This window comes from Alligator sinensis, unplaced genomic scaffold (assembly GCF_000455745.1).
Source record: "Alligator sinensis unplaced genomic scaffold, ASM45574v1 scaffold506_1, whole genome shotgun sequence".
NCBI classification, from domain to species: domain Eukaryota; kingdom Metazoa; phylum Chordata; order Crocodylia; family Alligatoridae; genus Alligator; species Alligator sinensis.
The window spans coordinates 1,614,789-1,642,546 of NW_005842215.1; the positions used below are offsets into that span (position 1 = coordinate 1,614,789).

General features: G+C 41.8%; 1 protein-coding gene across 2 annotated transcripts in view; it reads right to left on the bottom strand.

Moving 5' to 3' along the window:
- RAP1B (RAP1B, member of RAS oncogene family) overlaps window positions 1-27,758 on the bottom strand; it is a 53,381-nt gene that overhangs the window by 9,124 nt on the left and 16,499 nt on the right. The window contains exons 1-6 of one of the 2 annotated variants that reach the window (XM_006026964.2): window positions 21,217-21,303; window positions 18,592-18,746; window positions 12,214-12,282; window positions 9,727-9,783; window positions 6,118-6,258; window positions 582-725 (exon numbers count right to left, since the gene is read on the bottom strand). In XM_006026964.2, the coding sequence (XP_006027026.1) occupies window positions 582-725; window positions 6,118-6,258; window positions 9,727-9,783; window positions 12,214-12,282; window positions 18,592-18,735 (555 nt within the window). In that variant the 5' untranslated portion in view covers window positions 18,736-18,746; window positions 21,217-21,303. Of the gene's footprint in view, window positions 1-581; window positions 726-6,117; window positions 6,259-9,726; window positions 9,784-12,213; window positions 12,283-18,591; window positions 18,747-21,216; window positions 21,304-27,758 lie in introns of those variants that run through there. The other variant, XM_025207975.1, reaches the window with a different exon arrangement.

The following is a 27,758-nucleotide window of genomic DNA, read 5'->3' on the forward strand; positions in this document are numbered from 1 at the left end:
CCCCCTTCTGCCTGGGGCGAGCCACACCCGCATCCTGTCCCCCCCTCCCTGCCCGCCCACCCCAGCTGGGCAAGCAGCAGCAGGGCAGAGCCCCTGCTCCCATTGCTACCATGCCTGCATCCCGCACCACCCTCCCCGAGTAACGCGCCCCAGCTGAGCAGCTTGTCCCAGCCCCAGCCCTGATCCCTCCCCACTCCTCCAACCCGAACAGACTTACCAGTTGGAGGCAGCTGCCTGTTTAGTCTATGGCTGAATCTCCGAATCTTTTTCCAAACCAATTCGGATGCTTTGAATCGATTCGGAGCTTTTACTTGGTCTCCCAATTCGATTTGGATTTGAAGATTCAGTCCCCAAATCAGGCCAAATCTCCTCCGAATCAAATCAGCTACCAAAGCTTTGCACAGCCCTACTATCTGTTACTACACATACCTGACAAATGTAAAATTTCTTGCATTGTTACAGTAAAGTTGTGCTAACCGAACTCAAGGGGCACTGCTAAGAAATGAAAATTTGGTCCCTAGGTAACATTAAGCAGCAAAACCGAACATCAATTTATTTCTTTATTAAGTGTGAAATCTTACCTCATTAACATTTATCTTTGATTTTGCAGATGACTCTAAGAATGCGCAATTATTCCATTGCCTTGCTAGGTTCTGACCTTGTTCCTTTCCCACAACTCTTTCATCTTCCAAGTCACACTTGTTGCCAACCAGAATCATAGGCACCTAATCAGGACAGATATTAAGTTATACATAAACTTTAAAACCAGAAATAGAATACAGTCATAAACAAGGGACAACACAATCCTACATGAAAAACTGATTTCTTTACATCAGGGGTGTCATCAGTGGCACAGGACCAGTCCACAGTCCAGATGTAGGGCTGGCCTCAAAGGTCCAATCAAAACCATACAGCTCCCCTCCCTCCCTGCACAATGGATCCAGCACCCATAATGCTTGCTCCAGCCAGGACTGCAGGACTGCACTGCACATAGCAACAGATCAGGATACACATTGTACATGACACCCACTCTGAGGTGGGTGCTGAGGGTCCTGGACTGGCTGGACTGGGCACTGTGTGTAGCCTGTGCCCTGAACCAGCCAGAGTGGGTACTATGCCAACAGTGACAAGACAGCACAATCCTCCATCACAAAATTAAGTTTCATTATGGCTTAATCCTGAAATCCTCAGTCTTCTTAGGTTTGTACATACACAACACAAACACAGCCAGTTAAAGGTTTGTTCATCAATTAAACACATTTAGAGCCTTTTACCACCCAACAAATTTAAGAGATATCACCAACTTTCTTGAAACACAAATGACCATATTTACTCAAATACAAGACAAAAGTGCCTTCCCCTCCCCTGACCAAACTCAACCAGCATGTGGAAAAAGCTACTTGTCTTACATTCACATACAAAGCCTCATTAAATACATTGTCTATTGTTAAACTGTTGCCAAAAGCTGCACATGCTCAGTAAGAAACCAACTATGAAGTTGATTAAATACAGCCAACACTGAGCATAGCTAAGACACATAGGCCACATTGGGCAACCATATTGATGGGAACCGTGAATGTGTGCCTTAAAAAAAAGCAAAAAAGTCAAATAAAATAAAAGGGTGGGCATTTTCTCCACAGGGAACCGGTACCAGGCCTGGAGGTACTACAATACCAGGCTGCCACCGGGAGTGCCAGAGCTAGCCCCGACACCCGCCCCTTTGTGCCAAACGTGCTACTGTTGTTCTTAGCCAAAAAAGGTAGAGATGCTGATGGGAAAGATAGGATACTGCAGCCCATCTAAATAAGATATATGATAGTGCCCTTAAGGGCCAACTTTTTTACAAGTCATGGTGAACCACTACACACAGGCTATTGGAGTGAAGAGGAAGTTAAACTGCTTTGTTTCCCATTTCCCATGTGTCCTGCTTCTTCACCAGCCTTAAACATCTGCCAAGCATCACCAAACAAGTCCAAACAGCTCACTCAGAATCTCTCAGCCTGTCACATAGGATTAGTGTGGCCTTGCCCTTTGTGAGGCGAAGCCTGACCTGGCTGCCCTGTGCCTCATCTGCATATACATTTTTGGAGGATCCCAGGACTTGTGACAAGAATACATGGTTCAAGTCATGAGTTGTGGGGGGGGTGGAGAGGGGAAGAGGGGTGTAATTAGCACATGGATCCTTTGGGGGTGGGAGGTAAAGGGGGAAGTCCATATCTTTCCTCACTTCCATGTGCTCAGGGAGAGCATGGTCTGACAGTTAGGAAGGGGAAGAAATTCGAGGGCAGAAGGGCCACCCCCCCCAATTTAAAATTTTCCTTGCTGTAGCAGCAGGTGGACAAGTTCAAGATAAAACCAACAATAATTAGATTCTATACCTGGAAAACAATAAATCTATATTTTTTCCATATACAGAATATAATTATTGAGGGGGAGGGGGGAGTTGGTAATGTGTTTCCTAAATTCACAGTTACCAATAAAAAAAGTAGAATACATCTAAATGTATACTTAAGTTTCTCTCTCACATGTATACTTGTTCCTCCCCTCACCCAGCTACCACCAAGGCATTAGTTGCAGCAGTATAGCCTTTTCAGGGGATCGATGCAAAAGCACTGGCTGCTATCTGGAATAGTCAACTTCAAAGAAAAAATCCGAATGCCTTCTCCCCCACCCCACAGAAGATAATTCATAAGCTACCACCGCTAGCAGAGAACCAAAATAGCCTGCTATATCATGCAGGAAGGGAAGAGATGTGTTTGTTCCTTCCTCCCAATCTTTATTAGCATCCAAAAAGACCCCAAGCAGCAAGGGAAAGATGAGCTGATGTGAACTGGATACCAAGCATATAAACTGAGCACTACCAGACACATATGGCCCTCTAGCTACAGAATTCCCATAAATGTTAATGTGATTTAGGTAGGATTTTACCCACAGTTTTCTACTATGTCAAGGAGGAAGGAAATCTTAGCATATCTACATGTACGATCTGCGCACAATTCCTCCTCAAAATGAATGAAGATAATGAAAGAAAGAAAAAAGAGTACCAATATTTGCTACTGTGATGCTCTAGAAGTTAGCCTTAAAACACAACTGAGAATAGCAGCCCAGTTGCCTCTGAAGTATTTTAAGCAAGAAAACGAAGAAGAGAAAGGAGTTCCTGTTCTATGCTGCAGTCCACTTTAAACACTTAAGAAAATCTACTTTTGCAAGAGAATATTGCAAAAAATAAAATTTTTGAGCCTATCTGCAACTTGAAAATAGACCCTACTTATTAATCTAAATGCCTTTAAAGTTCAGCAACTGAACAGCAGGGGAGGTAGCAGCAAAGACCTGAAATATGTATTTGACACATTAAGCTAAGGGAGAGTGAAAAGGAAGAGAGCCTTTTCCTTTACTTCTTATATAAGTAAAGAGCATGTAAACCCTGTACAAACCAGGGGCTGTGACAAGGTTAGTGATGCCCCACACATGCATTTTATAAAATAGCTAAACATTGTTCTGATATAGAATTCTTCCCAACAAGCCAACACAGAAAAGAGAACAGTAACAAAAAGTAAATAAAGAACACAGATATAACGCACACAGTGGTGCAAGTCATCTTCACTGAAGTCTCTTCTCACTAGTTATCTTGGGGTTTTTACACTGGAGGGAGAGGGGGAAAGAAAGAAGCAGGCATGGGCAGCAGCACAGGTACAACAACCACCAGCTAGCCTTAACAGTTAAAATTGCAGCCAGTTTAAAAATGGGCCTATTTGCCCCCCAGCAAAAGATAGCATGGAATCCACAGAAAATGAGGAGGTAAACAAAGCATGAAAAGATTTCATATAATCCTTTGCTAGCAAATAAGTGGCTACAGGAGTTTAAGTTTAGGACTTAACAGATGATTTGTGGTCAAGAAAAATCCAATGGATATAGTTTACTGAAGGTCCTTTGCCAAAATCTTCTGGCCCTGCCAGGAAATATTAACTTCTTTATTCCTCCATCTTCCCATAAATATATGTCTTTCCTAACTGCATTTAGGAAAATACTGCACAGAAAAGATTCAGTCACTACACAGGGGTGGGCAATTATTTAGGGCAGAGGGCCGCTTACTGAGTTTTGGCAAGCCATCGAGGGCCGTATGACAGGCAACCAGGGGCAGATAAATATTAATTTTCTAAATTTTTTAGGAGCCCCACAGGCTGGATAGAATGGCCTGGCAGGCCGCATCTGGCCCACGGGCCACATTTTGCCCACCCCTGCACTACCAGGTACCAAAGTAGTGCAAAGTGAAACAAAACCAAAAAAAAGTTATGCAACCTTCCTTGCATCTGACTTTGAATTTGTGACAGACAGCTATATGAAAACTCCAGATGTACGTAAGTTAGTGGGTGATCTACACAAGTAGCCAGTTTTGGACAGCCTGTGCGCACAGCCACAGGACTCTCATGCTATTGGGAATGAAATTTCAGGAAATACATGGATTTCCAGCCACCCCTTATTTATATGAAAAAGGGCCTGTTCCCATTTAATTTTCCACCATTTATCAGATCGGAGATAATCCAAAGTGATTTGGAAACATCAAGAAGATTATATGAATGTGTTAGAATTAAGTATTTTGAGAACACCTGTTTCTAGTAACTCAGCTTTTGCCTCCACACATCCCATTTGTTGTGGAAGAAACAACAGGGCCTATACTACATTGATACAAGGGCTATGATGTTAAGAACTTGAGGGAAAGTTTGCACAGCCTATCAAGTTCTGTCACTGACATTTATAATATAGGCAGAAGCCAGGGTAGAGTGGTACCTTATAGACCACAGGTGGTCAGCCTGCAGCATGTGAGCCCTAAGTGGCACAAGAAGCCTCTGTGTAGCATGCAAATCAGGAAAAGGACAGGCATCACAGGAAAGGATCAGAGTAGGCAAGGAGCATACGGCAGATAGCAGAAAACAAAGCAGCAGATTAGGCAAGGGAAGCGGATCAAAGTAGCATGCCTGCCAAAAAGGTGGCCCTCACTGTTACAGATTAACTCTGCCCTGGTTTGGAACCAGGTGATTTTCTAGGATCATCCAAAATATATTTGCTAAAAAGTTATGAAAGAAATACAGGAAACCCTTGCTATTCACAAACTCTGGGTTCACGGATTCAAATATTTGCAGGGGAGGGCAGAGCCAGGCGGAGAGTGAGTACTGGGGACGTGGAGGGAGGGGGCAGCAGCATCTTCTCCCCTGGAGGCAGCCGCAGCAGCGCTTAGGGGGAAGGGGGCAGTCCTCAGGCGCTGCGGGGGAGCCCCAGGGACGGGGAGGGAGGCAGCAGCAGCAGCATTTTCTGTGTCGCCACCGCTGGAGGCAGCCGCAGCAGCGCTTGGAGTAGCTGCGGCGACACTCGGGGGAAGGGGTTGGTCCCCAGGCACTGTGGGGGAGCAGAAGGCAGCTGTGGGGCCTGACAGGGAGCCCCATCAGTATTCGCAGATTTCGACATTTGCAGGGACCTCCGGAATGTATCCCCTGCACTGCTATTCAATTTTACCTTAAGTGTTTTGCTTCTACTCAAGACATACTGGATTAAGCCAGTAAGACAGTTTTTAACTCCACTCTTGTTATGCAGGGCTACAGTTACAGGAGGAGGCTCTCCTTGTGCCTTAATAGACTATCTATTTACAGGGCCAGCTACATTATGAAAACCCTTCTTAGAGCAGCAAGTTTGCATATATTACCGAGATGATGCATGAGGAAGGGATGCGGGGGGAAATAATCACCTGACATGGCAGAACTAGCAACTAGAAAATAACCTTAACATTTAACCTTGGTGGTACAAAAATTCCACAAAGCCTTTATTGGATCAATCAATTAGTTAAAGCAAAACTGCATTCAAAGGACAAATCACAGTTTTTCAGGCAAAACTTCGATCAAGTTTGATTACTCAAATAAGGGTTGTAGAATCTGGCTGATGAGAGTTTACCTGGACATATCTTAAAATGACTTTCTGGACCAAACTGGTCAATTTGTCTTTCAAATTAAAGCTTGGAATGAATAAAAATCACACTTCTGGTTAAAGTACGTACAGTTTTTAAAAGTCTTAGGATAAGGACTTTAAAATATTAGTTTTTCTATAGTGTTTTGATAGGCTACTCACATCATCAGTGTCTTTGACTCGAAGAATCTGTTCTCGTAGGTCCTGTAAATCATTAAATGTGGATTGTGCTGTGATAGAATATACTAATGCAAAGCCTTGTCCATTTTTCATGTAGAGGTCTCTCATTGCCGTAAACTGTTCCTGTAATAAGAGAGACATTGGGTTTGATTTTGTGCATTTTACTTACTGAAATCACACACAATTGAAGGATAAGCCACACATGGTTAATGAAAGTAACGACAATTTTTACACCTTAAAACCTTTTGTTAAAAAAAGTTTAACCCATGCATTGTGCCTTATGAATAGCATTGGGTTTTAAGTATGTGAATATAAACAAAATATCTGCACTAAAACTATTATCTGGGGAGATGCTAAGAACTACAGTCTCCAGGTAAACAGTCATTTGATCTGGCTGGAAAAGCTTTGTAAGTCCAAAAAAGGAGACATGATGCAGAAAAATTACAATGATTCTAACCTCAGAGAACCCTATTGCCTCCGTGAAAAAGTAGGAACAACTGCAAAGAGTTTATAAAATAATGCACTGTTTTAATTTCATAATAACTTATTCAGTCATGAGGCACTGTCTGAAATGAAAGCTCCTGGTTAAAACAAGTACACAATCAAGCTCTCACTAGTTAAGACCCATTCTCTCTCATACCCTAAACACTAGGGCAAACAAACTCATGACAGTGACATTTACTTGCTTTTGCTGCACCTGACTGAACCTTGGGATAGAACAGAACAACGAGTGGGGTCACATTCAACTAAAATGAGGAAAGTATACAGGAGACTGGGTCTTCTAAAAACTGACAAGGTTCTGATTTGACCCTCTTCCATTGTATGGATGTAGTGAAACATGAAACTAAGGTAGAATTCTCAGATTTTTCCATTCTAAAAAGCACACAAGCAAGAAGAAACTAAATTCAAATTAAGTTCCATCAACCACTCCTTTGTTTGGCCTCAATCCATGACATTTGTATTAGAACACCAGATACAAGACTGGAAAGGATCTCCCACATTGTTAAATCCAACTCTCCAACACTGCAGGTAGACAAAACACAATCCTTTCCACAAACTGATTAAATTGATTCTTAAAAACTAGTTTAACAAAAAACCCTCAAAAAACAACAAACCTAAAAACCCACTTAACAGCACCTCCTTGAAATTCTAATAGAAGACTGCTCCACATCTCACTGCTCTGTTTATTATGTGGCTGCTTGAGACTATAAGAGACCAACTCAATGAATTGGCATTTCCCATCCAGGCCTTTATTTTGGAGTTCAGCTACTCCTTCACAGCATTAATACCATTTTTTAAATTCTAGGTGGGTGAAAATTAAATAAGTGTTCCTGAATTAAGTGAAATATATCAGATGATAGATGGCAAACAAGCTCATGACAGTGCCGTTTACAAATACACAAGCTTCACATTTCACACAGGGTCTCATGTCAAGGGTCTAACAATATTTTGTTCTACTGTAATAATTGAAGATAAGACTCAGCTGTACATTTGAATGCTCGATCCTGAGCAGTCTGAAGAGATTCTGCACCTTTTCAGAAGCACAAATCCCCTCCAAATGGCTCTTTGTTATTTAATTATAGAAGAGGATAAGTACAAAAAAAGACCGACCGACCCTGGCAAAGACTTAAATTAGATTTAACTAAGAAAAATTAAAACTTGGTAAGACCAGAAAAAGTGTCTAAAATTAAGGGCAATGAAACTTTAAAGTAATAAATTATAGCAAAAGGCAGCCAATACTATGCAATGCCTCTGCATGCTGCCATTGTTCTATTACCAATGCTTCTGGCATTCAAAGTTGGATAAAAATATTAGCTGTTTTGATTAAAATGCTACTCTGTCTTTACATAGTTCTGCATTGCTTTAAGTGAAACACTGTTATTTATCCCATGGAAGTGATATTGGAGCACAACCCCAGAGCTCCCAGTTTCTTGCTACTGTACAACTGCTTGTCCCAAGGAAAAGGCTGAGGTTTGCCTTGCAATAACGCCTTATCCCCACAGGTCTCAGTTCCACTGCCCTTATAACTGGGAATCTCTGGCAGTTCTAGGGGGGCTGTGAAAGAAATTTTAGGTTTCCCTTTCCAGATAAAGGTCTAGCCTGGAATATCACTTGCCCAGAAATTACTTTCTCTGCAGACAAGCAATAAAGGAGACAAAGCAACAAAATGATTTATTAATACAGGAGAAGAAAATTTTACAAGAAAAGCTGACCATAAGTCTGGAAACAGAAAAACAAGACACGTAAAATTACTTACACTCATCTGGCTACACCCTAGCCTTTGTGAGAGCCCTGTCAGTATTTCCAGAAAAATAAGGCTTCTTGCTGATTCTGCCAGCTCTGGCTGCTGGGGACCCTGGACTCTCCTCAGCCTGGGATCATCTGAAGACCCCAATTCTATTCTAGCTAAACTCTAAAAACCTTTGAGTCAGCATGCCATCATCACTATTATTCTAATTGCTGATGAGTCTCAGAATTCCCTAGAGATTTATCGTCTTGGTTCTGATCAGACCTAAGGAAGGATGTCTTGTATTCGAAAGTCTGTCTAACTCTATCCCGATGACATAATTTACCCAATAAAAGATAACATCCTAAGAAATCCTTGTGTCTCGAATAATTTCTGGACCATCACAAATACAGCATCACTCTTACACTACCACCGTCTCCCCAAGGCACTTGGCCTATTAGCCATAGGTACTCTATTTCTCTCAGATGCCTTTGCTATTGTCCAGTTGTTTTCCCCCAGTACAGGCAGACAATGCCTTGTGTGTCCAACCCAATAATGTCTCCTGCCTGTGTCTGACAGTGGCAATTGTTTCAGTATGCATGCTTCAGTCCCTTGGCTAAACTATGCCCCAAATTATAAAAGACATACATAGACTATAGAACAATAAAAGCAACATAAATGGACACAGTATAACATGGGCTTTCCAGTGAGACCACACATGGTATATCAGAACAAAACAAAAAAAATTAATGATACCTGATGTTTTGGTGGTTTAACGGGGTTTGTGACAACTAAATACTGTTACAGTATACATCTCTTCCCCCGAACACCGCCCCCCATTCACTAAATTTATGGCCTGATAAAGAGGCAAAATTCACCCGTGTGTAGCAGATCAGCATAAATGGTATTCAAGTAATGTATGGGCTTAAAGTCCAATGTTGCCTAAATAACAGGAAGCAACACTCAAAGTGTTAGAGACCATCCCATAGCTTAAAATAGAGGAAAAGACGGAATGTAAAATCTCTAATAGTAATACTGTGACTACTCCGAACCATCACCTTTGGGTTAAATTTAAGACTCATGCACAGGTGAATTATCCTTTACAAAATCCTGGCAGAAGGCCTATGCTGATCACCATGCTTAATTTTATGCTTTCCTAATAAGACAGAATGAATCATAAGCAACTACAATTTATTTTCTGCAGTTCCAATTCTGCTTAAAAAAGACTGGTCTTGTGAACAGCTATCTTCAGGGGATAAGTGTGATCAGTATAACCATTTTTCCATTCCCTTTCCTGCAATAATTCAGCTTTAAATTGCCTTAAGTCTTGTGAACATGTACTTAGGATAGCTGGTTTTACATACCGTTCCTGCAGTATCTAAGATTTCAAGCATACACTGTTGTGCATCTACTTCAACTTGCTGCCAAGAAAGAGAGAGGTCATGTTAAAACATTTTTCTTCTCAAAACCAGTACAATCAAATAGGAAACTTATTTTATAAAATCAAGCTTATTATGCACAAGTTAAAGTAACGGGAAAAAAATCTTGAGTTTGAGCTCACACACCAAAAGCAGGCAGTATTTTCAAGAATGACTGACAATTCACTTCTGAAAGTGATACTTTGGTGCTTTTAAACTTACCTACATACTAAAAAGGAGCCATTATTTTTAAACATAGCAACTAGCAGTAAAACAGGTAATTTCTACTTGTTTCAGGTGCTCACTGTGAACGCATACATACTCAATATTTTAGGGGAAAAAATATTCAGAAACTAGAGAGCCAGAGTAGCATCCCTATGATCATTAGAAGAGCAATTTAGATCAACAAGGGGATAGAAGAAAAGATAACATATATACAAGCTTATAAGCAGACTGATAAAACTAATCTGTGTTTTACCCTAGCCATATCAGTTCATCTCATCTGTTGGTTTGCCAATTGAGAACTGACAGGCTTGCTCTGCAAATTCATACTTATAGTGAAATTTTTTGCATGTGCATAAGCAACACACATTTATTCAGAAGTGAGCCTAAGATTGAAGGAGGACAATGAAGATTAGGTTTTCATGTCCTTTGCTCCTTTTACATTCTTCTGATTCTGAGAAAACTTAAATGCTATCAGCAAGAAATATTCACTTCAAACTACCTGTACAGGGAAGCTGTTAAGTAGAATTAGTTTCCTTTATAAAGGTATCTTTGGGAAATGAATTTCAAGCTTGAAATTTCAACCCAACACATCGCCTAAATAAATCAGATATGTAATCACTGAATTAAAGTTTTAAAGAAACAAATGTTATAAATAAAGCAAATCATAAGCTTAAAATATTTTGTGAAAGTTATATAAAGTTAAGATGCCAAAATGTTTTCTAACATACAAGCTATGAAGATGGCTAAAAATGCCACCACTCAGTACCAGTTTTCTCCCTCAATTCAAGAATCAGGTCAATTCAGAGAACAAGAAATTTAAGGAATTTCCTTAGTCAGTCCAGACCCGCACCTAACGAGGCAGATTGTTTTTTGTTTTAATGAGGTTTTTCAGCAAGATATTTATAATGATAAATCAATGATTTTGTTTCCTGAACCCACCTGACTTTTACATAGCTCATAAAACAGCTAGAGGTTCTATCTAATCTTGTTTGAAAGTTGATTTGGAAGATGTCACATGTCTTAAAATGACCTCCCAAATGATGAAAACATACAGTACAGAAAATGTTTTGCCATACTTGTAATGTCTGCCTTCATTTTGGTGTAGTATAGTACAGGGGACAAACCAATCTGTGGCTCAAAATTCCTGTCCCTGTTCGTAGAACATATTTTAAGCAGCACGTTGCCGCGTCAATTTTTCTTTCTGGTTCTTGTATATTAATTTCAGCTTCAAATCAAGTTTTGTATGCCCAGCAGGCAGCACTACTGCAGTGACTCCAGTCAATGGTAATCAAGTAAAGCCACAAAATGCAGGATTACCCTTTTGGCTCTCAGTGATCCTTCTTTGGAGCAGTCACCTTGCTGACAGAGAAGCAAGCTAGAGGGGGGGGGGCACGGCGGCGGTGCCCAAGATGAAACAGGCAAGGGTTAGACGGGTCCTGCACCTCCAGGCTGCAGACAGGTGTTACACATGGTGCTAGACGACTCTCTAGAACAGCCATTTCATTGCTCTGCAAAGCTAGCTATTTGTAGCAGAATGACTTTTTTTTTTTTAAGACCACAAAAACTGCTTAAATGTCTATATGCTTACTATCTGCTGGGAACAGGGCAATTCAACCCTACAACAACTGAACTCAAGAGAGATCATCTAAAACAGAGGTTCCCAATCTGTGGTACGCAGACAACCTATCAAATGGTATGTGGTAACAGACTTTTATAATTACTTGATATGACAAAAATTTGCTAGTGGTACTTAAGGTTGAATTAAAAAATTTGCTGATAGTACTTAATGTTGTATCATTTTAAATTGGTGGTGCGTAATCTGTCAGTTTGGGAGCTGCTGACCTAGAATATTTACCACCATTCCAGGTTTACTGCATCAGAAACACACTACTACAATCAATGTATCCCTGTAATGCACGCCAAGTTAATTTACTTTGCTAGCCAGCAAAACTTTTAAAGTTTTCACCGCAGGATTTTAAAATTGGAGTTATCCTTTTAGACAGGCTCTTCAAAAGGAGGTCATCAGCAGAGAGCATACTGATATGTTTGAGCACCAGAGGCAGTGACCTAAAAGACTTGCACTTCCTGGACTTGACATGGATGTGCTATAAACGCCTTGCTTGTCATTTGTATTTTGATTGTCAAAATTTGCTAACTTGTTCATTTCAGCATTTTAATATAGTATTATTGTGCATCTATTGCACGTACCTTTCTGTAAGAGTCTTCTATCGTTGGATCGTATTTTTCAACAAATATTCCTTGAACAAACTGTACTGTCTGTAACAAAAAGAGTGTTTCCATAAACAAGCTTTTCTTGGGTGCATATATGAAACATCTTAAACACAAAGCATCTTTCCAGGTCTACGTAAAAACTGCCAAAAGTATATTTGTTTTTATTGTAGGCACACGTATATTTGGGTAATGTTTCTGAACTGCTATAAAAAAAAAGTTGTACAAAAGCATTCCCTCCCCATGATTATTAAAGAAAATAAAAGTTAAAAGTCTACAGGCATGGTTATCTCAGACACATTTATATTTTATGTATGTCCCAAAATAGTTTGGTTGATTGTTTAAAAGCAGTGTGTGTTCATAGTATTGCAAGCAGTGAAGTCACTAAGAAATCATTATTTAAGTATACTGGAAAAATCTTAATAAAAAAAAAAAAAAATCAGCAACAAAGAATTTAATAAATAAGAGTTACACATTTTGTTATGCACCCTTTAACCCAAAATTCAGATTACAGACCTGTCAATAGCTGATTTTTCTGAATACAAATCTAAAATATGCAGCCTAGACTAACTGCCAGGCTTTTTTAGACTTCTAAACTATTCAGGCCAAGCCCTCTTCCTCTTTTTGCAACAGGATGTTCTGCTGCAAAGATGCAATGTATCAGGGCAAAATTCAAGCAGCTTATGAAAGACCACTCAAAACGGATCCATGCTGCAAAAGCTAATCTTTCTGCATGCCTGCTGAGCCTCTATGGGTCTAGCACAGTGGTTCTCATTAGATTCAAGGCACCCCTCAGAAAATGCCAGGTCTGAAACTTTCACTCATTTTTTTTTTGACTATGGAAAATAGGGACAGGCCATACAACTTCTGAGTGGTTATGGGCTGCAACACATGGTCCCATTCCTCCAATGCACAGTGGGTGAACCTTTCTGCACTGCACTAATACCCCCTAGTTGCAGGTTATTTTAGCCCTCTCACCTGGTATGAACTGCCCTGCCCCTAGGGGTGGAGGCAGGAAGCAGAAGTTTAAAGGAGGGGGGGGATCCTGGAGATTTTGGCAGTAGCAAGAAAGCAATGTGGGGAGCACCATGCAGACCAGGAACCTGGGGGGCTACAGGTTAACTCTCCAGGGCCACATGTGGCCCCACAGTCCAGGTCAGCATGTCTTTGGCCCTATGGATTGCTTTTTGAAATCTCTGGGTTTATCCTGTGAATTGTGTAGGTGTCTGCACACCTAACAGTGCTAATGTTGTGTGGCACTCTGGCTTAGAATCATGGATCTAGTATCACTGTACAGGGACCATGAATGACTGGTGCCTCCTGAGACTGGGGAGGCACCATTTGTAGGCAGCAGCAGCAAGCAGGGACCACCTGCAGACGCTGGCAGCGGTGAGGGGGAGCGGGTGGCGGGAGGTGACCACCTGCAGATACCTGGGGGGGGGGGGAGAAATACATGTGCCCCCCTCGTATCCTCCCTACACCTTGCCTATAACAGGAACTACAGAACTCCTGCTCTGTTGAGCCAACTAAAATAGCCTTAGCAAAAAGTTTGCCTACTAATATTTTTTTCTTATAAAAACAGGTTTTGTTTGGGTCCTGCAGGCTTTTGACATAAGCTGAAGTGAGTACTAAAAACCTAGAAATTCTGAAACCCAGAATACTTTCCCAGCACGCACAGGAACTCTGAATTATAGGTCAGGGTTACCAAGATTTTCCATGATGCAACATCTATTTTACAATATCTTGTTATTGACATATCAATGTAGTTGGAAGACATGTTGGATATGCCCAAAAATCTTATCTTCATATCTCTGCTAACCATAAAGTTGTGTCTAAATAAGAGAGACCCAGTGCAATCTCATTTTTAAAAACAACACGCTGCAAACCAAGTGACCTTATTATAGCAAACACCATCTTTCAATAATCTTTTTTTCCTGGCCCCATGAGGGTTTGTTATAAATGAGGTTGTAATTGTATTACACAAGCAAATCTTGCCCCTCACATATTCCCTAAACCATTATAGCTACAACACTACTACAAACTTTTCCACAGCCTGGACAGTATTTTATTAGACTTTCCCGGACACCTTCCGTCTCATTCATAGTCACGTAACGTTTGTTACAACTGCACAGGTTGCTTGCATAGGAAGTTTAGTGTGTTTACACGAGCCCTTTAAATACAAGTTAAAATGCAGGAGACAACAATATGGTACAAACAAACCACTGTCCACAAACTATTAGCAAGTGTTATGCAGGTTGATGTTCTAGAGTCACCCTAGGTTTGTCCAGTGGGAAATAAACTTTCTAGGAGGCAGACAAATTTAGGAACAAATAAAACATTGCCTACTGTCAGTTTTGCATTAGTGTTGTTGCATTAAGCTTAGGGCCCCTACACATAAATGTAGGCCTACCACACTAGTCATTGCTCAAGAAAGACATCCTTTGCTCAAGTGAATTCAGTCTGTAATCTAAACCAGTGTTTCTCAACCCATGGGTCGCAAGAATATATGAAAGGGTTGCAAAAAAAACCCCACAACTTTACAATGGATTCTCCTTTAAAAGAGAAAAACATGGGAAACTGTGGCTGCTATAGTTCCAGCCTGCAAGTGGCTGCTTGGGCTCCCTCCCCATGTCCCCTACGCTGCCCCCCCACCTCCTTCCAGCCCCAGACACCCACCTTCTGCCCCACACACCAGGGGGGCAGGGGGGACTGGGGCAGGACTGGCCAATGTTTACAAATGGGTGGTGGTACAAAAAAGATTGCAAACCACTGATCTAAAAGATATGCAACATGTTGAGTTTATCACAGGAAACATCAAAAATAAGACATAATGCAGGACTGAGTTGCAAGGGAATAGCTTATCAAGGGGGAGATCTGCAAGTCATTGGCATGACGGTAATCAAAACTAATGATCTAAATCACCATTTTTAAGTTTGATTTAAAACACGCAAATCAACCATTGTGTCACCACTTACCTCCTCAAAATTATGTAAAACTGCCAAAAACAGCCTTCTCTTTCACCCCATCAGTCCTCAGTTTCTCCCCAACTTTCTTCTCCACTCAGAAGATAATTTCATGTTTTTATATAGGATGGTAAGTGCATCTCCATCTACATTCATGCTACAACTCTCCCTTCTCTGCTCTTAATGCACATTGCTGCTGCACTTTCTAAGCTTGAGACCCAAGGGGACTTTGGACCTAAATTCTGTGGCACACTGGCACAAGAGACTGAAAATTCTATTAGATATGAAAATAATTAAATAGAATCAGTAAGTAGCCACCCACCCCCACCACACTTTCTAGAACTATACTATTAATGTCATTAACGTACTGCAAATTTCTATTGGTAACATGCAATTTTATTACAGAAGTTTCTATAAGCTCTAGCAGTTTGGCACAGCTGAAATATCATTGCATCAAGGATGAATGTGCTTATCTAGAAGTTTCAAATAAAGTGATACAATAGATCAGTTTAGAAAGAGATCAAATACAATTTATACTAAAATGTTACTCTTCTTTACATTTCAGCCAACAATCCACTGAGATGAACAGGTTAGTTCAATCCTCTTACAACTATTGTCCAAACTGCCTATAACCTCAGGAAGAGGCTACTCTCTCAACACAGACTTTCTAACTTAGCTTGACAGCCATGAGCATGGTTTATTTATTTAAGTACAGAAATTGTAGCACCATTCTGTGACAGCCAAAGATGCTGCCCTGTCAACAACAGCTTCTGCAGTAAGATCCTCACCCAAACTATGATATACTCAGTAACTGAGGTTCTCCAAGATATATCTATCCCACAGTAGCTGCACTACCTATTCTACACATGAGACTGCATTATTTTTAACTGCAGCATCCACTGGGGTTATACATCTACTTTGGTTGTGTCCACACATGCACGTTAATGTGCATTAGCCTATTTTAATATGCATTAAAGCATGACAAAAACATGCTCTTTAGGTAATGCACATTAAAATAGGCTAATACACCTTTTTCTAGTACCTCCCAGTAGAGGCACTAGACTTAATGCGTATTATCTAAAGTGCATTAATGAATGTGCAGACGTGCCTTTTGTGCCTACTTGTGATTCTAAGTGATCACAACCCTCCTTCTGTTTCTTTCCAATTCAAAAAAAGATCCAAAATCGCCGACGACTCCAAAAATATGAATGTAAAGATTCATACCGACTACACTACAAAGCAAGTAAAAAAAGTTTACTTTGAAGTACATTGATTTTAAACACACAATAGTTTGTGAAGATGAGAAAAACAGATTTCATCTGCAGTGATTGTAGGACACATACCTAAACCTAGCTTCACACCTATTCCTAAGTCCAAAGAGTAGAGCTCAAAATATCAGTGGGTTATTTCACACTGTTGAAGACATCCAGTATTAGTCCATTCCTGAAGCAGGCAAAATACTGTAGCTCATTCTACATTATTCCAAGGCCAGTGAGGAGAGAGAGATACTGGATAACAAGTGTGATCCATTTGGAAATTTTCCACACACTCATGCGGCGCCGCCATACCACCCTCCCCCCCGCCCCCTTGTGCGAGGGTCTCAATCTAGCTTTCATCTTTTGAAGAGTGCAGTTTTGGGTAGATTGAATCAAATCTAATCACAGTTTAAGACCACCACCTGGGATTGAGACTTTTTAGGTGAGACTTCACTACCAAATGGTCCCTACAGAACGTCACATATGAAAATTCAAGTGTCAGTGGTTGAAGCTTGGTCACTTCTGACCAAAGTGGAAACCATAAATAAAAATTAAAAAAAATAAAAATAAATCAGCCATTCCAAAATTAGCTTGAGGACTGTTGGAGGTCCCTAGCAAGAGTAGGTAGGATAAACATTTGTTCGAGGGTTAAGCAAGGATATTCTACTGTTAAGCAAGAAAAGATCAAATTTGACTGCACAGGCAGAATTCAAGCTGAATTGCCTTGCAGATCTTAAAGCCAATTGAAAAGGCAGTCTATTTCAAGCGACAGGAAAGATCTTCAGTACATACCATGCTGGTTTGCCCATGTTAAAGAACATCTTCCATTTAGTTGGATAATTCTTGTTTGTCTATTTCTTTTACCCTGCAAGAGGAATTTTTGGACCTGGAGGAAACAGTCCCTGTATACTCCCTCAATCGTCACTAACCACGTCAGATCCAGCAGCAGTGTGTGCAGACAAAAGTGCAGTTCCCTGCTGTAACTCAGAATGCTTTGCAGGAAGCACTGAGTTACAACGATCTCCTGGACCTAACAGAAGTTCACTGTTGGTTCCAGGGGGGAAGGGAATCTAGCTGCTGACTGCCAGCCTGTAGCTGGTTTTCCCTAGCAACAGCTCCTCCACCCTGCCAGCCAGAGCTGTTTTCAGAATCGAAGGGAGAAAAAGGGAACTAAGGGAGCTTGTTCTAGGGGTTCCCCCCCCCACCAGTGCTGGAGGGTGGGCTGGGAGAATTGGAGACCTTATACGTCAGAGATGGAAAGGGGGAGAGCTCCAATACACCCACCCCACCCTCCAGTGGGGGCCAAAGAAGTCCCAAACTGAACTGCCTTGGCTCCCTTTCTCCCCTCCCATTCTGCAACAACTCCAAAACTGGCAGGCAGCACAGACACAAATTACAGAAGATGTTATGTTTTGAAACGTTTTCATCCGAACCCCTATGCAATGAGGGTTCAGATTTTCGCCCAATCAGCCACTTTTAAGTGGTCTCCAGCCGTGCACTTCTGTTTGGCCACAACTATAAACTGCTTTCTGTGGCCAGATTGGGTGAAAATTGTCACACTTTGTATGTACGTCAATAGTGCTGCAAGGTCAAAATCAGATGCATTCAACTCAGGAAGTTGAATATATGTTTTAGGTTGATCAGCCAAAACTGTCTTTCCAGTTGGGAGTTATGAGGATTTGTGGGTTTGTCTCCTTTATATTTTATATCCCTCTGGACATCAGGGGCAAAGACAAAATTTTCAAAATATGTTCCAGATGTGAATTGAGGATCAAGAATTCTGCCACGTGGTGCTGGTGCTGACACTGACAGTAAACAAGTCTATCAAAGGGCTCCTTTTCAGGAAAACTCCTTGGGATACACTTCTGTAGTAACTGCTTGCAAGTTAGAAAAATTGGAAGTTATCTGCTCAGAAAATGTGAAGTTATTCACCACTCTTGAGAGCCATCCAAACTGTTCCATGTTCAGTTTGATAGCTTCCAAAATAGAAGATGGATGTGTTCCTTTCCGTCAGCTTACATAGTGCATTGTGTGATAATGCCCATCAGGATCCACACTTTTGAGTTTTGAACAATAGGCAATTAAGTCATACATGCTAGTCTAAGTGTGGATGGCCATAACATCCGAGGACAAGGTACCTGGTATTTGTAGGTTTGCCCAAGTTGGCTCCCCAATCTGGCCCCGATGCATCCATGATTAAAAAAAAATTCATGGCTGAGTAAGCAATGGTACACCTCCAAACACATCCTGCAGTCTGGAAGTGGAATTATCACCTTGTTCATTTGGAATTTTACTGGAGAATAGGACAACCAAAACAAAAGATGAAGAAGTCACAAACAAAAGTTGATAAGCATTGTGTTCATACACACAAATATATGGCTTAGTAACCTCAGAAATGCTCACACCATCAGAGTACGTTTGGCTTCTATTCAAGTAACAGCAACTGAAAAAAATCAACAGACCTAGGTTTGAAGAGGTACACACTATGACCTGGACTCTCAAGGCTTTCAGGAGCTCCTTGTGATAACAGTATAAAATGTAGCTGAGTCAACAGTGAGAGAACAATCTAGGCTCCCATGATCTCCCGCTGGGATCTACATTTGATAAACCCTCCAGATAATGGCTGATATGAGAATAACTTCCCTTCTGAGATTTCCACTACCGCTAGGCACTTTAAAGATTCCCGATGCAATCCAAAGCTCAGGAATCAGTATTTTCTACTGATACTAGCTGGTTCTACGATAAGCTTCTGGTATTTCCTGTGGGCCATATTGTTTACTAGATATAAATTTGTATCCTGTAAATAGCATCATAACTAGCGTAAGGCCTTTTGCCTTAAAAGATGAGACAATAGAAGCATTACCTTAAATGAGGCCAAGTCCTTCAATTATAAGTACTGAGAGAGAAGAGTTGGCAACTCTTAATATTTCCTTAGGAGCTACTACTATGGGTCCTAGACAAAACATCAAGGCCGCACCTGTTTGCAACAGGCTCTTATGCAAAGGATCCCTGAAGAGGAATGGGAAGGGGGTAAATCAAGATTTAGAAGTGTAGTTGATAGCTCTGAATAATGTCCAATGCCTGTTTGTTGTATACTAGCAGCCCACACCAAAAGGTAGGGAAAAACAGTTCCTAGAGGTGGGTGCAGGTTTCCAGTGACTGAACACTACAGTAAAACTCCCTGCATCTAAGGATAGAGAGCATTCCTCAGAGTAATTTGCCTTCCTTCAAGCTATTTTGACAGTTTACTCTAACAGTGGGATGAGATCCTCTGCTGTGCTTGGAACTTGTATGGTTCCCTATAAAAGGAAATTATTATGTACATTTTAAAGAACTATAATGCAGTCCATGAGAGCACAAGGCATTATTCCTGTTCTTTGGCTGAAGAGCACTATCCAAAGGACAAAGTACTGCAGAATCCATGCATCCTCTATGGCAGTGTTTTTCAACCCGTGGGTCACAAGAATATATGAAAGGGTCACAAACAAACTTTAAAAATTAATTCTCTTTTAAAGGAGAAAAAAACATGTGAAATCATGGGTTTTCCCTTGCAGGTTGGCAGAGTTCCAGCCTCCAAGGCTGCCTGGGGCCCCCCCATTCCCCACATCCCCCCCTTCCCCACACACTGGGGGGCACTGGCAGGGCCAGGGGGCTGTTTTCTTCTTAAACTATTTACTGCGCTGGGACTGGCCACTGATGTTTACAAGTGGGTCCTGGTATGAAAAAAGTTGAGAACCACTGTTCTATAGTATTTCAGATGCCTAGGGCCAGAAGATCCAACTTACTGTGCAGTCCAATGATTCTGGAGCCCTACCAGATAGGGACTAGCCCACCTATTAATTATGTTCTTGCAACCATCTGGCCTACCTTGATGCATATTTCCTTCAACTATTTCTTATTCTCCTGTGAAATTTCAGATGGGTAGGTCTCGCCCAACTAAAAACTAGATATAGAAAACAGGTCTTCTTCCTAAAATTGAGGGGTTGGTAGACTTTTTTGGATACAGTGTATACTAAAGGACAGGGCTAGGATTCAGAGAGACCTAGACGAATTGGAGTATTGGACCAAAAAAATCTCATGAGGTTCAATAGGGACAAGTGGTGATTATATCACCACTATGCTGGTGAACAGAAACAAGGAAATATTAGGGAGTGAACAAAAGATACCATTGTCTAACTAGCTGGCAGGTTTATCCAGACACAGCACTGACTGGACTCAGAATCTAAGTCCTGGTTCTATTTATATTTACAGCTCCCTGATCCTTTGAGCTAGGCAAATCATTTCACCTTAGTAGCCAAAATTTCTCATCTGTGAAAGGATAATGATACTTGGCTTCAATTGCAAAACAGATTTATGACATAAGAGAACTGTACAAGGGCTAGCTATTATTAGCAAAAAACAGATGGATAAAGTCAAACATCTCTCAGATTCCAATTTTAAGCTTCAAGCTGAGACCATATAGAAGACTGAGTTGTTGTTAACATTTGGTATTAAAAAGAGTGCTTAAGTTTAAAAAGGGTCTGATTTCCAGAAATTGAATAAGCATACTTTCTTGCACAAAAGTAGTTACAGCGGATGAATGTCTATGCACAAACCATCGGAGGCAGAGACGAACATTGTCAAGTGACTATCTAGCAATATATACTCACAAGTCACAGTATGTTTATGAATGTACATCTACCTGCTTACTGAGAAAACCTTATAAGCAGCATGCCCTCTAAAAGAGAAAAATTACTTATAGTAGTTAAAGAAATACTACTTACCAGAGCAGACTTTCCAACACCTCCCGAACCAAGAACCACTAGCTTGTATTCACGCATGATGGAAACGTTGGCTTCGCCCCTTGATACCTAAAATACACAATAAATTACTTAGCAATCCGTTAGTTTAGATCTTTATTTTACAGTGTCTTTATGTTAGCAGTTAATACCTATCCAATTGACAAACAACAAAAAGCTCTTTTTAACTTTAATTTTATATCCACTAACTGCAGAATAGATACCACTCACTACATGAGAAATAACCGCTATTATTCACAATGTTACTTTCAGGGTTAATATCTATAATGCAGTTTATCACTTACCCACATAGTAAAAAAAGAATCTTTCAGAATATTTTCTTCACCATCAGAACAGGTAAGCGGGTATCTTTTAAAAGAACTGTTTCTCACAGTGCTGAAGTGTTAAGTGAATATTTGTGAATGGGACCTGTGCTAAGCTTCATTAAAAAACTTCTAGTTTTCCAGCTCCCTAAGACTTGTGCCCACTTATCTCCAGCCCCCAGGCTGCCCTCCACAAAGTTAGACACAACCCCACAGCCCATTTCTCTCCCTCATCTTTGCCAGTACTATGTAAAAGCAGCTCTGCTACTTTTCATGCTAAAATCAATCCACAACTAAGCAGTTTGGCACCAGGAACATTTAGCTGGGTGTGCAGGGGCAGGAAGCAAGGAAGTAATCAGCAGGCTGCTCCCTGCTAATGGACACTCCACTGAGCCAGGGTATCAAATCTTTTGTTTAAGGGCATTTTGTCCACTGCTTTATAGATTTCATAGACATTAGGGCTGGAAGGGACCTCACAAGATCATCGGGTCCAGCCCTCTGCCCAAAGGGGCAGGAAGTGAGCTGGGGTCAGATCACCCCAGGAAAACAAGCATCCAAGTGTTTCTTAAAAGGTATCCAGAGTAGGTGCTTGCACCACTTCTGGGGGGAATCTATTCCAGACTTTGGAGACTCAGACGGTAAAGAAGTTTTTTCTTATGTCCAGTCTAAAGCTGTCTTCCAGCAATGGTCTTCTTGTTTGTTCCATCTGTGGTTCTCTTGTGAACCCTGTCCAACTTTTCTACAACTTGGTTAGAGGGCTGACACCTCAACTGGATGCAGTATTTCATTGCTGGTGTCACCAGTGTTGTTGGAGAGGGTAAAGTCTCTACTCCTACCCACTTGTCCCACTATACGCATCCAAGGATCAAACAGAGTTCAGAGTGGACAAATCAAATAACCCTTAAATTCTTTTAAGAGATGCTACTTTTCAGATACTCTCTCTCACTTTTTCTTTCATGATCATGGCTTTTTAGTCGAGCAATGGACCCCCCTTAAAGAATGCTTTTAAAAAAGAGTTACCTTGTGTAAGATGATGAGCCTTCTCCACTACAAAGTGACCTATAATTTTAGAAACTAATAATTTTTTTTATTACTGGCTATACAAGATCTTTATTATGGATGTAAGTCCCCCATGATAATACAAGGGTTCCGATTTGATTCAGGGCAATTAAAGGGTCTCCTGATTCGATTCGGAGATTCAGTTGCCAAATCAGGCCAAACCTCCGCCGAATCAAATCAGTGACCGAAGCTTCACACAGCCCTACTGCATAGATTCATAGATTGTAAGGATGGAAGGGACCCTGGAAGATCATCAGGTCCAGTCCCCTGCACCACGCAGGAAAAACAACTGGGGGTCAAGTAACCCCATCAGGGTGACTGTCTAGTCTCCTCTTGAAGATTTCCAGGGTAGGTGATTCTAACAGTTAAATCAGGGGTGGGCAATTATTTCGGGTGGAGGGCCGCTTACTGAGTTTTGGCAAGCCATCGAGGGCCGCATGACAGGCAGCCAGGGGCAGATAACTATTAATTTTCTAAATTTTTTAGGGGCCCCCACGGGCTGGATAGAACAGCCTGGCGGGCCGCATCTGGCTCGCAGGCCGCATTTTGCCCGCCCGAGTTAAATAGTTCACAAGCATCCTGAGGCCAGCCTTCCTTTTACCCTGCCTACTGTCATGTCAGTCCATTGACAAAAGTATGCTATCTTCCAGGGAATGGCTGCTAAAAGGCACTAGAAGATCACAATACCACATCTGAAATAATCTAAATAGGCTCATCGAATAAAGGACTGCTACCCTAATACTCTCTGCTGTACATGCATTAGGGAGATTTGTAGCACTGATGTCTCTTTGCTCTGCATTCTCTTTCCATCCTCCCCTTCATACTAGAGTCAGCTACAAGATATTATCATCATTTCAGATGGTAAAACATTCACTTATCACACAGGTATGCATGTTTTCATCCAAAATTTCAAACTGAACACTGGCAGCACAGAAGGCAAAAGAAGAAATATAGTAACAGACACAACAGAGGAGTTAGCTTTTAGCTCCATGATACATTTACCTGAATTAATGCTCAAGATTTCCATACATGAAGTTTTACATTCAGAGAGTATAATGCAAAAGAACATCCCTAGCGAACACACTGCAATTACTCAAATTGAAGTCGACCCCCCCCACCCCCCAACCAGCATCGGGAAAAAAGCCCCTCAATCTTACATTCATATATGAAGAAACCTCAATAAATACAGTCCATCTTTGAATTGCTGCTAAAAGCAGCACGTACTCAGTAATGGAAACCAACTATGAAGCTGATTAAATGCAGCCAACATTAAGCGTGACTATAAAATACATGGCCCATATTGTGCAAACATTTTTTTTTTTTTTTTAATACCATTCCAAAATTTGGGCTCCCAACACAGCTCCTAGCACCAGCAAATGGTTCACCTGTCCATTGCAAACATGCCAATTGGCAACCTATCAGAATAAGAAACATGGGTATCTTAATGCCCACTGAGCACAGTCCCCCTCAGCACCGACTCTTTTAAAGTCATGGTGAGATACTAACTTTTGACCTCCTCTTCACTCCCACAGCTAAGCTGCACCTTTCCTTCCCATTTCTTCACCAGCCTTAAATGTCCAGCAAACATCACCAAATGGGGCCCCAAATAGTTTGCCTAGAATCCCCCCTTTCTCAGCCTGTCACATAGAATTGGTGTGGCCCACCCTCCATGACGCGGCACTGGACCAGGTTGCCTTGCACCTCATTTGCATATCAACTTCTAGAGAATCCCAAGACTCGTGACAAGAACACCCAGTTCCAGTCATGAGCGATGGCTAATTATCACATGGATCCTTTGTGTGGGGGGGGGGGCAGGGTGGTATCTGGAATACACACATACTGAATAGCACTGAGCTATGAGGTCACCATGGCTTGAAATGTAGTCGACTCTGCTGGGACCCAGCCTGGGAACTATATGGTATATCGTAAGCCTTTCGGTTTTAGACTAATATCATGCAGTTTGTGTTATATACAAGTAGGTGCCAAAATACTCCCTGAAAGTGTGTTTGTGGAATACCCATGCTAAAACTTGCAGCAGTTTTTAGAAAGTTAAAATGCATCGATTCTGGATCAACTAAATCTATGGGTACCACATGCAAATGACTGCAACTGTTTATTTCAAGGCATTCCTTCTCCCCACCCCCACATTTGCTCCTCATTTCTAAAGTGCCAAGAGAGCAGGGTCTGCTAGTGAGGAGAAGGAGCTACAGATGGAAGCAGTTGGCAAAGGGGCTACATGACCCCCAGGTTTATTTTTCCCTGCTGTAGTAGTGGAACGGGGGGCAAAATTAAGACAAACCTCTAAATAATTAAATTCTATATGTAGAAAATTTATAAATTTTCCAGGGATTAAATTTAATCTTATAAAGCAGATTCATCTTGTATTTGAGTAAATATGATACTTCATTTCCAGTCTGGTTTACATTAGGAGTGAGCAATTAAACACTAAATTACACTTGTGGTGCATTATCCCCACTTTTTAAAGCTGTTTGCAACAATTTTATTCAACAAATTAAAAAGAAAACAACTTTTCCTTAGGGTAATAAATGAGTTTTACAGTGCTAAAGTTTGTGCGATAACTACTTTTAGAGGTGCACTGATGCATCGGTCCCCTATCGGATCGGCACTAATATAGGGAAAATTGACAGCATCAGCAATTGGCTTTTTGGGACTGATGTGGCCGATAAGTGTCGCAGCCCGCAGAGGCACCCCACCCTGCATGCAGATCCAGGCACACATGCCCCCCATACCCTCCTGGGGTGCATGCAGTGGCAGGAGCCGCTCCCCTCCACCCCCCAAATGAGCCGCTCACAGCTCCGTCCCGCACCCCACCCCAGCTGTGTCCAGCCCCAGCTTCTCCCTCACCTCAGGAGCCTCAATCTGCACCCCCCAACACCCCTTCCCTCCCCCCCACAGCAAACTTACTGTTCTGCCGGGCTGCTTATTGGAATTGGATCAATATGGGCCAATACGGCTCGTTAAAAGTCAGCCATTGGTATCAGCCCCAAAAAATCTGTATCAGTTCACCCCTAACTACTTTGTTACAAGATAGCAGTAACAAGAGATGCAGACAGCAGTATTTAAGTGAATACAACATGTATTCTCTTATGAACGCTCACGTTTTGTCATCTTTTCAAGTCAAATGCTATGATAAAATACTATTTCTGTAGGAACTACTATGCTAACACAGACCAAAAACTTCAGCAACAAAATTCTTTTGGGGCTAGTACTTCGGAGTGGAATGTGCAATCTCCAGAAGCATAAAGCTCCTGAAGAAGGAAGGTGAGGCCCCTGAAATTAGTATTAAAAAAAAAAATCCCAGTTTTTATCTGAAAACTGACTGAATGCTTAGTCATTACATTAGTTAGCATAAAAGCACTTCAAGAGCTGCAATAAATGCTCGATACACATTTCACTTACTACCTGCGTGTGCATATACACCGCATATTTCATTAAAATGTGAACAACAGGCAATCATGCTATCTACGTAGGTAGCCAACAGCCTGGACACTCCCAACTGCATTTTTAGCTGCAGACAGAAACCAAAACAAGCTGCTAGTTAATTCTGTTCTTGTGCAACACACTGCCATGTGGGAGATCAGTTACGCATCTAAAAAAAATTCTAACACCTTTAGCAAGCAACAGTTGGGAGCGTAGGGAGGTGAAAACAGGCAAACAGAACTGACTAGATGCTCAATAAAAATCAATGCAGAAGGTATTCCTCCAGGCTAGTAAAGTTGTAATAAGCATCATTAGTAATTCTAGTGCATCTTACGTGGAAGTGAACCATTTCAGGCAGATGTGGGTTTTGGGATTACAGAACAGAACATCTTTCCAATCCTTCCTCTGAGACATTTGGTGTCCTCCCTGTACTAAACTATTTCAATTGCAGATCCTACTAACTAGCAGAACCCATTTACATGTCATTACAACACTCCTCACTTTGATCTGCCCATTAAGCAGTTCTCTAGAATAGAGATGCAATACTTCAGTGCATCACTATGATATGCAGGCTCAAGCCTAATGACATTCAGCTATTTCACTAATCACTTAGTTTTGCAGAAACATTCAAGTGATACAATTATCCAATAATTCCTTTCATTTTGGGGATATGCCACTAGAATGAGGCTGCAAATTCAGTGGGAATGTAACAAGGTAAAAAACAGGGTAGAGTCTGAAGGAACTGGGAGAGTTAAAAGCAGTGAACTTGCAGGACGTTGAAAGAATCAGAGACATTTGCTTGTCATAGACAAAGATTTAAAGCAACAATTTTTGCACCTGGAAGCCTGCAATAGAGGTGCACTGATAAAAGGAAAATTAACATTACTGGCAATTGGCTTTTTTTGGCTGGTGTAGCTGATAATGTCACCAATAAACGTTGCATGTATGTGTGCAGCCACAGCTTGCATGTGGCCAAGAATGCAGCCTGGCAGATTGAAGAGCAGTGTCCAGCCAGTAAGTCTGTGGCAGAGAAGGGGTGGGGCAGATCAAGGCCCCCCACAGTAAAGAGAGTGGGGCAGGGGCAGGTGCTATCCAGCCAGGGTGGTGAATGCGACGCCACAGGCTGTTCATCCAGGGGGTGCAGGGGGTAGGGAGGGGAGGCGGCTCCCCAATGCTGCACACCCCCCCCAGGGAGGCATGGGGGGCCTGTGCCCCCCAGATTTGTAAGTGGGTCAAGGGCAGGCTACCCACTACAGGCTCAGGGCCAGGGGCTGTGCTGACCTCTTTCCAGCAGGGAGACTGCGCTCAGGGTGGGCGGTGGGGACAGCAGCAGTGCTGGGAAGGGTAGCTATGGGGTGAGCTATAGCCACCCCAAAATTTCCCAGCACCACCACCTGCTCCAAGCACAGCTCTGGCCCAGACCCTCCTACAGAAAGAGACTAGTGCAAGCCCCTGGCCCCAAGCCTGCCCTTGCCTCACGCACAAATTCAGGGGGCACATGTCCCCATGCCCTAGGGATGCACGCAGCAGTAGGGAGCCACTCCACCTCTTCCCACCCCCTGCACAAGCTGCCCTCAGCCCCCCCAGACTTACCAGCCAGACGCTGCTCTACAAGCTGCCAGGCTACATTTCTGTATAATGGTTATCAAATCGGTATTGGCCGATATAGCTGGTTATATATCTGCTATCAGTACTGCCCAAGAA